The sequence below is a fragment of the Lepidothrix coronata genome, unplaced genomic scaffold (assembly GCF_001604755.1).
Source record: "Lepidothrix coronata isolate B3197 unplaced genomic scaffold, Lepidothrix_coronata-1.0 Scaffold44, whole genome shotgun sequence".
In the NCBI taxonomy this organism is placed as follows: Eukaryota; Metazoa; Chordata; class Aves; order Passeriformes; family Pipridae; genus Lepidothrix; species Lepidothrix coronata.
Genome location: NW_016690224.1, coordinates 741032 through 758425, shown reverse-complemented (window position 1 = coordinate 758425; position 17394 = coordinate 741032). Strand labels below are relative to the sequence as shown.

General features: G+C 47.6%; 1 protein-coding gene across 1 annotated transcript in view; it reads right to left on the bottom strand.

Annotated features, from left to right (window-relative positions):
• The window catches only part of SETD1B (SET domain containing 1B), a 51463-nt gene that overhangs the window by 15478 nt on the left and 18591 nt on the right, over positions 1-17394 (bottom strand). The window contains exon 7 of the mRNA XM_017813933.1: positions 2728-3447. Coding sequence (XP_017669422.1) covers positions 2728-3447 — 720 coding nt within the window. The remainder of the gene's footprint in view (positions 1-2727; positions 3448-17394) is intronic.

The window sequence follows — 17394 nt, the reverse complement described above, 5'->3', positions numbered from 1 at the left end:
CTGAAGATGCCCCACATGGCCCCACATACTTGAAAGCAAACAGAGCTGCACACACACCTCTTACAAGTAACTTGAGTGTTCTTTAGGCAAGTCAGCCAGTGTGTTATCTACCTCCTTCGATAACCCACATAGCTGAAAGCAACTCCAGACCTTCCAGTGGGGAAGACCCTCCTTCTTTTGAGTGTAAGGCAAAATATAGTGCGTCAAAAATCACACACATCCCTGTGTTTCCTTAGCAACCACAGCCCAAGCCCACAAAACCTGTCAGAAGGCTCCAGTGCTGGGAACAGGAAAATCAAAATATTCAGGTGAAACACAAAATTTGGTCACTGGACATACAGCCTCAACAAATCCCATTTCATCAGAGCTAAGGTGTGAAGGAAGAGCAGGAATTCAGACCCCTGCAGCTGTGGAGAGGTGGCCGAGCTAGGAGAGCATTACATGTGGTGGCACATCACGCTCTGCCACCTCTTCCTGAGTGAAGGGCACTGGAGGTAACACTCATTTGCATCAGCCCGTGGCACAACACCATCTAACAAGCTGTTTTTTCTTACACACTAACAGAGCTCGTGTGCTGGAGTGGGCTGTAATCACCGAGGAGGCAGCCTAAGCTCAGCTCTCCTGCTAATAAGGGATAAGACTAATGGGAATACCGAGCAGAGAATCCAAGCGGCAGCACTCGGTGGCCAGGGATGACTGGGTATTCCTGGAACTCTGCTTAATGCATTTTACTCAGGCTTTCAAACCCAAACCCATCACTAGATTTGGGAACAGGGAAAAGCTTTCCCCTATCTTAGGTAGACAAGGCCCATGGAATGTGCTGCCTTCCCTAGCTCCTTCACAGCCTGCTCCCTGTACATTTTCCATTCTGTCTGACACGGGACACCAGCTTTATTCTTGGGCCTTCCCACCTTTTACCTATGGCACAATACCTCCTGGCAGTCAATCAGCTGCCTGAATTGACTCCTTTGATAGAATATAACAGCCAAAATCAGTGTGATGGCAAAGCACGTGGAGACCTGACCTCCAGCTGCCACCAAGGAGCCCAGCTGGCTCATCCTCACACATACACAGTAGAGAGGGACAGTTTAAGCTGAACAATTGTATTTAATTTTCTTATGGCTGAGAAGGAATCCTGTCTCACTCCAATGCCAGGGGTGCCCAGTCCTAGAAAAAGGAGGCTCTGAAACCTGTGAGGTTTTTCTCCACACAACAGTAACATGTGGCCTGGCAGAAGCCTTTCCAGGCAGCGCCCTGGGGCAGAAATGGTTCTGGCATCTCTGTTGCTGGACAGAAAGCACACGTGGTTTTCCATGCAGCAGTTTCCTATTTTCAATTACACTGCTCACATCCAACATAACCTGTGGCAAGGACTGTGGTGAGTTGTTGTGGTACAGCCAGCTTCCCTTCCGAAAGTGGGTTACAAATTCCAGGTGAGGGAAGAACATGCCAAATCCAGCCATAGCTTGAGGTGTAAAAGAGCCTGAAGATCTGCCTTGACTTGCTTCTACTTCTTCAGTGCAGATGTCTCGTTTAAAACAATTTCTTGAGTATTTCAGTTGTTGCTTTTGCAACTATGTACTGGATCTGTTTCCTTCATCGCCCTGGAAACTCGGGGGCCTCCTCCAAAACTGTCAGCACACGCTCGCTGGCAGGGGGAAAAGCTCTGAGCATTAGTCAGAAGAGTGATGGTGTTTCTTGCTGCATGTCACACCAGCCAGCTCTGAGCCAGAGCAAATTACACTGTCATAAAACAGCTGTTAAAGCAACAGCATTACCAACCTTCCAGAAAGCCAAGCAGCTCTCCCAGGCACCAGAGTTAACATGCAACTGGTTTACAAAAGCAGGTGGGGAAGATACTGCTCTGAAAACTGACATCTGAGACAAGATCTATCTGCAGGCTGTGGCTTGGGTTGTTGTTACTTTTTCAATAATTCACTGTAACGGTGATTTTGAGGCTTGCATGAACCTTTCTGCAGTGTTACTTTTTTTTTTGGTAGTGACAAATTCACCACACATTAGATCACAGAGCTGTTTCCTGGCTGAGGTACACTTCAAATTGGGTGAGAAAGGATCAGATGATTCATGCAAAGCTGTTTTCTTAACTAATCCCTGGAACTCCTCACGTATTTGGCCAACGCTCAGATTTTGAGTTAATTGCTGCTGTGAACATGCACTGAGGAGGTGGGAGAACTGGAAATACCCACAGACCTCATCACACGAAGTGGGGAACACAAAACAGCGACTTGGTGCTTTCAAACACTCCTCCTTTAGTTTTTAGGAGCTAAACTTGGTTCTGATGGCAAAGCAGCATAAAATACCTGCATATACAGAGTGACACCATGGAAATAAGCCAGGTTCAATATCCAGGTGCTAAGCTGTCCCCAGGCAGGTGCCTGTAGTGACTGAGCACCTTCCAGATACCTGCAGGCTGAGTCTGGTGCTGCTGCCTACCCCAGCATGCAGACCAGCCCCACGGGCGTGCATGGAGCCAGGTGAGGGACAGGGACACGTGTGTCTCCCATTTAATTTCAGCAGCCTCCAGCAGTGGGGTTCCTCACAGCAAAGCTACTCCGTGGCTTTACTTTTTCTCTTCCGTTTTAGTTACCATAACAATTTAGGGTTGTGGGTTCTTTTAAAGTCAGTTCCAGACCCCTGCTGATGCATGCCCTGGCCACAAGCACTAAGAACAGTTTAGGATCCAGCAGAGAGCACGTGAAAGCCTACCTTTGCCAGACGTTCCTTCTTGTCCCACCAGTCATCAAATGCCCGAAACGCCACCACTTCAACCATCTTGCGGTTCAGGTCCCTTTTCATGATAGCCTTTAGTTCCTTCACTATGACCAGGAGGACTCCATCCACAGTGGCTTTGTGGGGATCTTCCTTCTTCGGCTCATACCCCGGTGGTGGAACCGAGGGGTCAAACTTGGGCAGTGGGGGCCACTGCTGCCCACGGCCAAGAGCAGCTCCCATGGAGAAAGGGCGGTAGGGAGGGAGGTTCACGAACTGCATCCGGCCCGTCATGAAAGGGGGATACTGGTACGTGTTCTGTGCCTGCATCATGCGGCTCAGCATCTGAGTTTGCATCTGGAAGGACATGGGCATGCCACCCCACTGGTTGCCCAAGACACTTATCATATCCACCTGCATGACAGGGAACATGCCGGGATGGAAGGGAGGGAGCGGAGGCAAGATGTGCGGCGGGGGGACCCCGGGAGGGGCCGGGAGCGGTGGCGGGGGGACGGTGACGGCGGGGTGGGGAGGAGGCGGAGGAGGAAGAGGAGGGAATCCCGGTGGTGGCAGAGGGGGGATCGACGGGGCCATCACGGCCGTGTTGCTGACGGAGGAGTTCACCACAATGGTTTTGGCACATTCCGCGCTGGTGATGGGCGCTGGGTTGGTCTCGTCGTCGGAGATCTCCATGTCCTCCCCTGAGGAATGCTGACCCTGTGACAAAAGAGAGAGTAAAGGTGACCAGCACATTCCTTTTACGTTCAACACCACAGGGCGGGAATGCTTCAAACAAAAGCTAAGTTTAACACACAGTTTAATTGGGAATAGGGGAAAGCGAGCCAGTGATGCTCTGAAAAGACAGGCCCCCGAGCAGCTGGTGCCTATTGAAGCTTTTCTCTTCCATGTCAGACCTCAGGAATCAGTGAGGTAAAAGCCTTCTAAAAGAGCATCAGTACAAACTGAACAAAACCCTCAGTTTCTATGGAACAGGAGGAATTGCTCCCATGCTCAGCAAAATACACACAATTCAAATGTCTTTCACTGCAAGACACATTCTCTCTCATTTGCATCTAATACTGACAGGTACATTACACCGTGAGTTTTTATTCCTTAGTCTCTCCATGCACAAAGAATTATCCTGTTTTTTAATTATAATCCATGGCTCATTTGCTGCCAACTCTTAACCTCTAATTGAGGGAAGACAACACTTCCACATGGCTGCTGCTACTAAAAGTTGTCTCGACTAGACCACAGCAACTCAGGTGGGAAAAAAAGAGCCACAAATCTTGTTAAATTGCTTTTAAACATCAAAGTGATAAATGCTGGGATTCAAAGACATAGAATATGTCATGTTTTGGGGCAAAAGGATTACTTTCCTAGCCATAAGAAATACAGAGGTATAGAAAATGCTAAAACTATGTCCCACCTCCTTTGCCAAATGGATGAAAACTGGACTGAAATAGAGGGTTCCTGCTTGCTCTGAAGTCTCAAAGCTGCCTGACTAGGTCTTGTAAAACAGAAAAGCCTCAGGAACCCAACAGCACATGGTCACACCTGCACACTGTGTCCTACAGGCACTTCAGTCCTCAAGGTGTCTCCAGCACCAAGAATCCACATGCATAACTGTCACATCCCTCAGGTACTGTTAAAACAAACCCCAATAAGAAATACAGCAACCCAACACTGCTGGAAGACATATCCACACACTGACAGTTTATCTAGGAAACAGGAATGGGGCTGATCTCTCACTAGAGTGATGACAGCAGACAGGACAGGGTCCCAGTAACCTTCTCCAAAAATATTTCTCACATTGCTGATCTCAGTAAAGACCATCTTCATGTCACCAGAGCCCTCCTGCTTGCTCTGGGAGCTGCAGGCTCCAGCCCAGCCAAGCCAGGAAAAGAACACCATCAAGTGGTCTGCTAGTGCCTCTCTCTGTCACAATCCTGGCAAGAGTTTTGGAACCTGATGGCTGCTTTCAGCCAAATTTGACTGTAGATCCCAGAAATATTTATTATTTTCTCCATGTTTTGTGCCAGCAGGTACCTTTTCTGTCTGCTCTCCCACCAGTCACCCCACTCTGAAAGGAAAGAGCAGTGTCAGACACTGGAGAACCTGGAAGTTCTGGGGAGAGCTGCTGGGGAAGAAGCCTTTACAGAATCATGGAATATGTTGAGCTGGAAGAGGACCCACAAGGACCATCGAGTCCAATTCTGAGCCCTGCACAGGACACCCCAAGGGTCACACAGCACAGGCCTGAGAGCGTTGTCCAAATGCTTCTTGAAGTCTGTCAGGCTTTGTTGGCAGTTCTCTCCCTGAAGCAGCTGTGATTTGATTTTTAACCTGTGAATCTTGCACTGGGGTACGGGAACAAAAGCAAGAACAGCTGAGTTGACTCTGCTATGAACTGCCACTGGGTGAAGCTGAGCAACCACAACTATCCAAATCACACCAAACACTTCATGTTTTATCAAAGGTCATCTCTGCTACAGCAGCTACCACCAGAGAGCAGGCTGAGCACGGCGCTCGCAGCAGCAGCTGTGCAAATCCTCCGTCCTGGCACCTCCCCTCGCCTGCCTTCCCCGCATTCCGCTGCAGCAGCACCCGGAGCCTCACGGAATGTGTGGGGCATCCCCAAAAAGCCTCTTGCAGTTTTAGTGGTCTGAAAATGCCCAGCAAGGACACTCATTCACCTGGCAAGCCCCGAGCAAGTGCTGTCGACCCCCTGCTAATGGTGGCAGAGAGGGGACTCTCCAGTAGTCACAGAGTCACTTCTGTTCATCTTTACGTGCAGGGAGGACTCCAAGGGCTGTTTTGAAAACCCTGAAATGAACAGCTGAAAAATGAAGTAGAAATAATAATCCATTGCACTTCAGTCTTTCCAAAGCCCAATTGTATCATTCCCTCGAGGTGTCCACATCTGGCTAACACTCCCCAGTGGGTGTCACACCCTGCATCCGAGCCCCAGCTGCTCTATTGCAGTCACGTCCCACGCCGAGAATGCCAGGGAATGAAAGGACATTCTGCAGTTTCAACTGCTGCAGCTCCAGTGAAAGGAGCAAAGGAAGAGCAAAGATGACTGTGGCAGGTGTAAACAAGTTTCCTGTGAAACAGACCCCGTTTTTCAGTAAGTGAACACAAAAGGCCCTGTTAAAAGCACTGGCTCCAGCTGCAAAAGCTGGATGATGCTAAAGGTCAGCGTTGAACAGAAAGCCAGGAGTGTTCAGGCTACCAAAGACAGACCAAATCAGCTTCAAATTCACATTCATCTCATCTGATGGGGTATGGAGAAAAGTCACCTCATGAAGCCTCAGGGGAGCACCAGGTAGTGCCAGGCCACAAATTCTCCCCAGTCCCTCGTGTAGGACCCTGCATCCTCCCAGAGCCACCCAACACCAGAGTGAGTCACAGCTCAGGACTGGTCTCTGGTGAGTACACAGTACCAGACCCAAAGGACCTGTCCAAAACAACACATCATCCCTTCCTAGAGCACCACCAGCCCCAAGCCCATCTCAGCCAGTCCTACCACAGGAGACCCCTCGTGCTCACCCAGAGTCCACTCCCAGCCACACCAGCCTTTACCCACTCTCAGTACCAATGAATCCTGCCTGATAAACGAGGTTGGTTTTCCCTCTTGAAGGAAATACCACACAGAAAAAGTCAATCCTGAAACTGCAGAGAGGTGGCAGGACTAGCAGGATTCCATGCTGTAGGGCACAGAACTTCCTTCATTCATACAGGCATTTATTTTTACTTAAGCTGAAATGAGAACTGCTAAAGCAAAAACCAGCACGTTTGGAAAATTTAAAAGCTTTTTTTAAATTCTTCTGGTGCTCAGATGGGTGTGCAGGAAGCAACACCAGATTCCCTGCTTCCTACAGGGCTGGGCTGACAACTCACCTGCACTTGCACAGTTCACACAGTCTGTGCTCCAGTTTTATCCCAAGCAAGATGGAAAGGGAGAGGGAAAGAGATTAAGTGACAGGGAGAAAAAGATCAGAAAAGGCACAGGAGGGTGGGGGGAAGAATCACAAGGTTAGGAAAGAGGTCAAACCAAAAGAAGATCATCTACAAGGAAGGCTTTAAAGAAAGTTAAGATAAATGAATATTTAAAGAGGATGAGTGGTTACAGGAAAGTCATATCTGAGGGGGGAAAATGTAGGCACCAAGTGAAAGAGATCAAGGTAGAGACAGAAAACCAAGGGGAGACATAGAAATATCTTCTGTTCTATGAATTTCTTTTCATTCACCTGTCTGAACCTGGATTTACTACGGTTATGACTGAATACCTCTCAGGGTATTCAGTAGCTCAAAAGTAGCTATGCTTTCCTCTCAAAGAAACCCCTTCTAGCTGGCCTCCCTATTTGCTCTCACAAGCAGAAAAAAGTGAGCTGATAGATGACACATGTAGTGCCATGAGGATGTCATGGCCATCACTGTCAAAAAATCTGTGTCAGTCAGTCCTGCAGTTCACCCGCTTGTTTCTGAGGTCATCTGGTACAATGCCACCAGAAAACCTCCTTCAGTCCACTGAGAGAAAAGCCATTTCCAGCTAAATTAATTTGTGCTGCCATCTTTGCTTTGCCTTAATTAAATTAAGAGTTAGCAAAACAGGTATTTAATTATACGCATGACACATTTTTCCAAAGGTGTTTTAATGATGCAAATTTGTTGGGAGAGATTCATGTCAGCGTAACTGGTTATAAATGGCCTCATTCACTGTTCACCCAAAATGCTAATTGCCACCTTTAACACCAGCACAGTGTGCAGAGCCTCTTGAATTAAATGAGGGAACATCCTGGGATGCCACTCCTGGATCAGCCTGCACAGTGACAGGGTAGAGCCACTGCATGCAGGGTATTGATCTCACCTCAGAGCAACACCCATTTTGCAAGCAAATGTTCACACCTGCAGAAAGAAGAAACTACATCCTAACATTTGCATGTGTACCTTCACTGTGCACACTGTTCAGTACCTTTCCTACAGGCAGAGGAACTTCACATGCTTCCATTTCCTTTTAAAAGACCATCTGATAGAGAATTTACCCAGAATTTCAGAACACGTTTTGAATACCATCAGCTTACAGCCAATTTCGCTTAAAAATTCTGCTGGGTACCAAGTTACTTATATTTGAGGTAGGGTAGCAACTACTCTGACACTGCCTGGCTGAGCTGTGGTGCACCAAAATAATGAAATGCAGGATCAATGGCATTCAGTACAATACAAGGGCATTAGCTTTAATGTTTTTCAATAAAGCCAGAACTAAAATCAAAAGTGACTCTTGGACAAAAAGTTTTCATAACCTGGTTAAACACTCATCACTTGGTTTTGGATTGAGTTCATCTAAGGGTTGAAACAATTTACAAGTGATCAAGTCTAACTGTATATTTTTACAAAAAAAGCAAGGAAAAAAAAGCCTCCAGAGAAAACAACTGACCAAAGAGGGTCATACACCAAGTCACTAACGGAGTCAAGAACAGACTCCAAGTCCCTCCAAATTCCTATTCCCCAGATCCAGCAGTCTCCCCACACTGGGCTCACAGCAAGCTCCTCATGGCCTGTGCTCTGCATTTGACAAGGGAAATGGCACTACTGCCTTGATTTCCAGGTGAAAGTAGCCCAGTAACACACAGCTCTCCCTTCCCGGACTCCTTACAGAGAACGAGGCATTTCAAACCTGCCATTTCTTATGTCACCAACCAGAACAAAAAGGAAGCCTGAGGACATCAACCAGCCACCCCCAACTCTTCCTCAAAGACACAATTTCAATTAAAAACTCCTTCAAAAAATGACAAGCTCATTCAAGATTGGCCCAAAGAATCTCACCATTCACTCTGGTAACAGAGCAAATACCTCTTGCTGCCCACAATCTACAAGCCCAGCGAGGGCTTCAGAGGGTGTTGCTTTGTTCATTTTTAATCTGCTTTTAGCTTGCAGGCTCCATGTGTTCTTGGCAAAGCACGTGAAGAGGAGCTGTGGCTCCAAGCTGCCCTCCTGGCTTGCTGGGAGAGCAGCACTGGGCAGGATGACACGGCAGAGAGACCTGCTGAGCGCTCACACCTCGCGGTGCCAGGCGGGACCGAGGCACCCTCAGCACCGCGTTTACAATGGGCACGAGTGATTTTAATTTGCCAACCATAATTACAGCTCTGCCTCTGAAGGGACAACGCAAGGGCGGTGCTTTGCTGGGGTTGCAGAGGTGGAGGACAGGAGGGCAGAGCCACTCGAGGTGGTTTGCCAGCAGTTCAGCTACAGCAGCAACAAAAACACAGAGCAATCTGCTGCCTGCATGGTCCTGGGTGAGCTCCAAACCTGCTCAGGTGACTGTGCTGTCACCAGCACCCATGGGGGCTTGTGTTGGCCAGCCCACCACCACCACAGCCTGGACTGACGCTGGAGTTGGGTCACTGCCTCCTCCCTCTTGGTTAGTCAGGTCTTTCCACCTCCTCTGGGCAGCTGAGAGAGCTCCCATACTCCTGCTGCTGTCAGAGCCCTCAATGGCAACCACAGCAGCTTTTAATTGGGACAAGACAGCTCTCAGATGTGTTTGCACTATAATAAAATGCCCAGCTCAGTAAAAGGCAAATGGAAAAATTTACATATTACAAATCAGTGATTATAAATATCTCCAGCAACATGTATTTCTGTCTGCAGAACAGAAGACTGCAAGGTTTTTATATAGTCACATATTTATACAGTGCTTTGTAAATTAACTCACAGGCAAGGGCTGCAAACACACAGATCAGAGCAATGGACTCAACACTGTGTCCCACAAAAAGGGGCACCACAAAGGCTGCAATGGAGCAGGGATTTCTCACAGGATATTACTTGGGTGTTTTGGTCTCTATTACCAATTGCAAAAGAACCTCTCTCTACTTGAAAAAAAGAATTCGAGCTCCCTACCATGACAATGTCCCACCTGACACACACACACAGTCTTGGCTCAGGTTGTGTTTTGGTCTGGTATTTACTTGCAGCACTTCTGTGGCACAGACAATCCTCCCCACACCTACAGGGCTGCCCAACGAGTAAAACGAGTGACAATAATACCCAAGTGCTCATTGTAAACAAACAGCACTGTAAACACCAGCCCAACTTACGCCACTTACTTTTCCTTCTAATGCCAAGAGGGAACTCTTGAGTCAATACCTCAAACCACAGGACAGCGGCAGAATCCCCCACAAGTCTCTGTCAGTCCCAGAAGAGAGGGGCAGGAGTCAGGAAATGCCACCAAGATTCTGTGTTTGTGTCTCACAATGTGCTGCCTCGGGTGCTGGTCCCTAATTAGACCATCCTGCATGTGGAGAGATGCCACAAGTTGGGATTTGGAAGGATGCAAGGAAGGAGCTCAACTGGGCTTTCAGCATACAGCAGGAAGGGCTCTTGAGAGGGGGAAGCACGTGGGGCTAATACTTACAAAGAGAAAAGGTCTCCTCACTCACTTCCAGTACTTCCTGACACCAGGAACAGAAGTAAATTGACTTGTGTTTTAAGGACAGCAGGAGAGCTGGAAGGCTGCCCAACAGTCCATGCCATCATCAGAAAATCTAGTGAATTAAGATGACAAAATGAGCTAAAATGAGTCCTGCAGGATGGGCAGGAGTGCCTAACACAGCATCCCACACTCAGGTAAATCCACACCTCCAGCTTCCTGCAGACCTTCACGTGCATTGAGCAGCTGAGATGGGTCTTGACATTTCAAGGACCTGTTTCAGACTCCAGAGGGGATTATCCTCTGTCTCCTCACAGGACAGTGCAATAACATTAATGTCTCCAAGGAAAGGAATGGGGCAGTAGCTTAAATCAGTATTTCTGATCTAAGGTCCCTGACGTGACCCAGGGCATGAAATGACCCACACCAACAAAACGTGAAAAACAGGAGCAAATTAATGCAACGATTGAATAGGAGGGGTTCAGGCTGTTTTCACTTGACTGTACAGAGAAGCTCCAGTTGTAGGAAATGATTCTTGGATTCTTCCTTCCAGAAGTTGAAATGGATTCTGGAGTAAGAAACACCCACTTAGGCAGCCTCTAGGCATTTCTATGAGGCTAAGAACTTCTCTCACTTAGCAAACAATCCAGGGAAGGACAGACAACTCCAGGTGAAGCAGAGAGGACATGGATGGGAAGCCCATGCAGTGTGGTCTGAGATAACCAGATCTTCACTGATCCAGAAACAAAACCACTTGAGAAATGTGATCAGAAGACTCATGTGTGAGAAGACCCAACCACCACTCAGTACTTTCAAAAATCCACTCTCTTGGCAAGACAGCACCATAGTTCAGTTTTCAACATGAATTCCTAGGACAGCAATCCTCTGAGCCAGGAACTAAGCCAGCGGGAGAACAACTGCCAGATCTGCCTCAGCAGAAAGCCTGAAGAGATGAACTGGCAAAGAGGGCAATAACTCACGGAGGGGATTGCCCTGTTTGTTAGCAAGTGCACTGCCTTCCACAAAAGGGATGGCTTAATTCAGGAAAGGGGAAGGAAGCTCTGAACTGCAAACTTCAGGGCATATGACGTGGTTACACTGTTCCTGTGGGCAAGGTCACCAAAGAAGGGATATTTGGAGAAGCCAGACGTTGCCCCTGGGCTTCCCATGCACAAGAGACGCTCTCTGGTGTCTGCATGGACAGACCAACACAACACATTTGGGTCCACACTCAAATGGAAACTTCCAGACCCCCGGACTGCTCAGATCTGAGACAAGACCAATGTGAAGATACAACTGGGCAGACCACAAAATACAGTGAGAGTACGAGTGGGGAGTCAGCGGCCCCCAGCCCAAGCTCAGGGATGCCTGGGCAGCCCGTGTGTGCCCCGATGTGAGGCTGGACAGTCGCCCCTCCTGCATTATGTGAACAAATCCGAACTGGCAGGGCGAATGTGTGCCAATTCAGGGGCTGCGTCATGTGGCCACTGTGTTTTTCATCACATATGAAACACCCTAAAATTGGATTTACCATCTCATGGAACCATAGCCTTTTCCCTCAAGTCTTAAGTAGATCTTATTAAGGGGGAAAAAAAAGCTTTTTTTATGGGGGGGGGGAGGAGTTAGGGAAAAGGAAGGAGGAAAAGAGGGGGGTGTTAACATTGGGGAGCCATGTAACAAGGAAGGCTCTTTCCACAGCGATGGTTGTTCTAGTGTCCCTATTTTAGAAGGGACAGCTGAAGAGCTATTTGCAATCTAACTTCAAAGGCTTCAGTTGGCTGGGAAGCTAAGTCATGCATAAAAGGATGGTAGAGTGGCAAGAAAATACCCCCTACAGATAAATTAGTCAGGGAATGTTCTCTGCTTCTCCCAAAGACTTTCATACAGCCAGACTGGCTTTACTCAGGTAAAGCCCTTCTCAGACACCAGGTTCAGTGATACAGAGTCCTGGGAACAAACCAGCCAAATCCAACAGAGGAACTGAACAGTCTCTCTGGAAAACAGAAAGGCAGTGGTAAGCATGCAATGGGCTTCCCTGTCATTTTCTGCCACCTCAGCTATTATCCATAGATTTTATTTTAAGGTCTGTCCACACACAAAAGATGAAGAGCTTCAGGCAGCATCTCCTTCACTAAAGATGCAAAGAAAAGCAGACAAGTTATGAGAAATCACCCTGTATACAGAGAACTCATTTCCCAAATGATTCTGTGATGCTCTGTCTCGCTCCCGACGCTGGTGCGCAGAAATGCACCCACATTTCTAAAGAGCAGAAGGTACTTTGCAATCAAAGATAAAGGGAACTGGCAACATTAGATCAGAGTCCACCTATAAGTAAAAAAAACAAAACCCTGCAATAACTGCATGTGCAGAGTACACAGATACCTCACAGTTCAGTACCAGGCAGGAGCTCAGATGCCATCCCCCTGACCTCACCCTCATACTTAAACCTTAGGTCAAATGGAGCCATGAATTCAGATCTTGCTACCAAGAAGATGATAAGAAAGCAGATAAGCTTGGAAAACAGTCTAGCTTCCCAGCTGATAGCAGCCTGTTGAAGAATAGGTTGTACATATACTGTATTTAAACAAGTTCTAATCAGCAGAAGTAGACCAGTTTGACACTCTTCCCCTTTTACATAGTATTACTGCACCCTTGAGTATCTGAAATCACGTGGCTATCACAGTTAGGGCAGCATTTTCAGTGCCCTGTTCAGTGCTCTCTGCATTTCAGTGTTAGTATCAACAGTGGTTTCATCTGCAAGATCTGGATGTCCACTACACAACCTGTGCAACGCTGAGTCTTCTCAAAAGAGAGGGCAGAAATGAAGGAATCGAGGACTTGAAGGACAACAGGTAAAAAAAAAAAAGAGGTTTTGTCAGATCATTCATCAGTATCATCCTGTAACACTCTCCTGCTCACTGCCATCCGCCCTCAGATCCAGGTGCCATTAGTATATCCCACGGCAGCAGTTCAGTCACCCGCCTCCCTTCTCCAGAGGCATCCCAAATGATGAGCCTGGCTTCTCCTTCCCCTCTCCAAGAGCCTGAGCCACTCTTGCCCTGAATTCCTCAGGTGCAGTCCTGATCTCTCCACGTGGCTGGGAAGCAAAGAGACCCAAGTGGTTTTGGCACCTGCAAGAAAACCCAGAAGCCCACAGCTGATGGAGGAATCCCAAAAGAGCCCTTTCCAAACAAGTACAGCTTTACTCTCCAAAAAGTGTGCAACAAGCAAGGGGAAAGAGTTAAAATCCTGATTTTTATGTGAACCTTTCCTGAGCACTTTTGGTGAGATTTCCTGAGCCCTCCACTGCTGGCCTGGGAGGTCACACAGATTCAGCACTACTCTCCTTCCAGCAGCTCTTTTGTAGCCCAGTACCTGCTATTTGAAAAGAAATAAGGAAGCTTGAAAGAGGGAACATACTGTTAACAAGGTCTGTAGGACCTTGTTATCATCCTGACTGCAGTCATGGTGGCTACACAGTATGGTTTCAAATAAGAAAACCTGTGGCTTTCTGTTCTGGAGACAGGCACTGCCATCATCCCAGAGAGGACAATGGGACATCTGCTGTGTTTCTGAAATTCCCAGAAAAACCACTGCAGAGAAGCCGGTTCAGGCAGTCCACGTGATCTTGAGTGACAAAAAACATTTACCCACTTTGGATGAGGCCCCCAGAGGAGGTGGTGGAGGTACTCCAGGTCTCTGGGACGCAGCCATAGAGTGAGAAAGGCACAAAACCTTTGTTTAGGGAACGAGGGGCTCAGGTGACACAAACCCTCTCTGGCTGTGGCCAGACTGTCACAGCAGTGACCACAAACGATGACTGGCACCCTAATGAGCTTAGCAGGCTCCTCATTTTCTGAGCATTACAACACAAGCCTAACAAGTCCTTCCCAGCAAAGCTCTGTGGATGCATTAAACTCCAGTTACACCACAGGAGACACTTCACTCCGAGGAGCCTATTTCCAGCAGCTGAGTAGAGAAGTTCTTCCTAAAAGTAAGGGTGAGGCCAGCAAGAAACAGTTCCCCTTTGGTAACATTTCTCTTCTCTCTGGAGGCATTTTGAATTTTTCACTGCTTTATTTCCTGCTTAGATTTTCCCTCTCTTGCTGTACTCACATTTAACTAAGTGCAGTCAGAGGGGAGACAATCAGGCACATCAGCTGAGGAATGTAACATATTAATTAACACATTAAAAATCTTCCTTTTTCTAAGACGAAGCCTAGAGCAATATCCAGCCAGAAAAACCTTCAAGTTGTCCCTGTCCAAAACCTGCTCAGTGAGGGAAACACAAGTTTTTCCCCATACCACTCCTCTCAGGTGATGGAAACATAACCCTTGTGGCTGCCAACTGCTGACTGATCCCTTAACAAAAATAATCTCCGTGCAGTAGATGACATTTCTCATGGCCTTTTAGAAGATATCAAACTTTTACTATTAAACTATCCCCACTATATGCAAAACAAATCATGCAACCACAACTGTTCTAAAGCATCAGAGTGGAAATACCCCCCAGCTGGGCTGCATTCCCACTGCCATTTGTGCAGGCATAAAATATGCAAAGAAGAGAGGAGAGGTAAAGTATGCCCATTTCCCCACCTGTCCCCTAATTAGCAAGCAGGAGGTTTAAACAAACACATGGAAACACTTTGCACCTCAAACAAAACTGAGCTGTGCACCTCACTGCCACAGGACACTGCAGGCTCACAAGCGCAGATGGGTTGAAAAAGGGATTAGATGTTTGTGGAAGACAGGTCTACCAGCAACTACTGAACAAGATCACTGTTCATCTGCTGGTCATGAGCAGATGAGGGACCCCAGGGGAGCGTCACCACACACAGCCTGGCTCTGAGAGGGCTTGTGATGGCATCCACTGCCCTGACCTCCCACTGAAGGACTCCCAGTAACCCAGACGAAATAACCCCCAACATAGACAGCCAAGGAAAGATAAAGATGTGCCTTTTCCTTGCTAACTCATGAGTTAGTCCAAAGTCTCTCCTGTTCTCTCTTGCAGCAGAGCTGTAATCAAGCCCTCCCACAGGTGACTGCTCAAGTGAAAGGACTGCATGTACATGGGCAGAGCCTGTTAGCAGCAGACAGTGACAGGTGATCCATGTTCTGCTCCTCAGACCCACCACTCCAGCCCTCAGGCTCTTTCAGGCCTCCTCCCCACGTTGGTGACACTTATTCTACTCACTTCCTTAATAGCTGATTTAAAGAGCTTTGTTAAAATGCTGGCAATGAGCACAAAGCCCTGCAAAAGCACAGGGCAGTCCAGCATCTCTACAGCCCATACCTGAGCAGACACATCTAAACCCCTCTCAATCCCACAAGTCTCACTTGTAATTTTTAGAGCAGCTTTCCCATTAGATTGGTCCCCTAGTCTGAAGTTACATATGAAGTCTCGAAATGGTAGGTTATTCATTTGAAGAGTTATGTGAAATAGTTGTGAGAAAGGCACAAAACCAGCCAAACACAGCTCTGTGCTCATGCATTCCATGCCTTGCTCACTGATCCAGGTGACCAGCTGGAAGGCACGGGCATCTTTTTATTTTTTAAGCAGTTGTGCAGGAACAGCTGGCTTGGTGGTTTGCAACTAATAGTTTATTACTTAGGACAGTTTAGTCTCAGCACCTTTTGAAGCACCAGAGCTGCACAGTGGTACTTACAGCACAAACTATCATCGATACATCTCACTGGACGTGATTCTAAGGTTGTGCCTCACTAGAACAACTGCACCGTGCAATGCTCTTGATTCCAGAGCTCAGTTAAAACAGTAAAAGTACTGCAAAACCTGGGTCATAACCAGAGTCCAACATTCCTCCTTCTTACAATTCCGTTTGTACACTTAGCCCCAAATTCACTTACAATAAAATCCAGTCCTCACATAAGCTCCATCCCAACTCAAAGTCAGACTCCTTCAGAGCTGCCCTTCTGAGTTTTGGATTTTTTTTTCTTTTAATGCATGGTACCATCTAAAGCTCCACTTGGACATTGAAAGCAGTTCCACATAAACCCTTTCAGAGCAAGAACAGAAGGCATGTGGAAGCTTTACCTACTGTTCAGTGATTGACCCCAAAACCCATGTTCCTCACATCACAGTTCAAACCCAAATTCCTCATGTTCTCTTGCCTGCCTCCCCCTCTCCAAGACCCCACAGCGATACACAACCAGAGGAGCTGGGCTGCAAAAGCCACCAAAGGACTGTGCCCCCACAGCCACTGTGCCAAAAGCCACTTCTCTGCCTGCAGCAAGTGTGCCCCAGCAATGAGCCAAGACGAAGTCATGCAACAAGACTTCCTCAAGCTGAAGCCTGAGCCTCCAACCCAGCAGGGATCACAGCTTAGTTCTGGTGCCTCGCAGCCATGCTGGGTGCTCCCGGCACAACGCCAGCTCCCAGGGAATCTAAAAGCAGTTCCAGCATCAGGACACCATCCTCCAACGGGGCTCTGCAAGGGCCAGGCTGCCCCTTGCCACCAAACCCACACCACCTACCTGCCTCTCACTGGCCTGGAACACCCCTCAGGATTGCAAAACCATCTGCTGTTAACACCTTTCTGAGGTTATTTGGGAGGTACATCCCACCTGACACTGTATTACCAAGCAATAAATTTGTTGAGATTCCCTTGTCAAAATGCATCCTTCCTGCACATCTCCAAGGCATCCATTCCACCAGTAGACTGGCCTTTATGTTTTATTGTCATTTGAATAATTTCATGCAGTACAAAGTATTTTCACATTTTCCAAGTATTTTTTTTCCCGTGACAATAGCAAAATGCTTGTAGCACCATGATAACAGTTGCTCACATTTATCTGCATCCTTCAAAGACAATATGTCAATTATCTGCACTGGAAACTCTTGGCCACATCTGCTGACCAAAATGCCACGTTTGGCAACTGCTTAGCAACAAGAGCTGGATTGGGAAACGGTCCCCAGAGCCATGTGCCAACATCACACCAGCTCCTGCTTCCACCAAACAACTGCTATCACCTGAAATGGATATATTTTGTTTTGCCTGGGATACACAAGGCACCAGAAATAACAAGCTCCTTTGGGAACAGGGAAACCTGGAAAAAAGCTGCCTACTTCAGCAATCCCTCCCCAGGCTCCAAAGGGAATGTCTCCCTGGTGTGTGCAACACATGTTAATCCTGCACTGCTGGAGGAGGACGCACCACTTGGACGCAGTACAAAACTCTATCTGCTCACTGCAAAACACAGCTCTTTTGGAA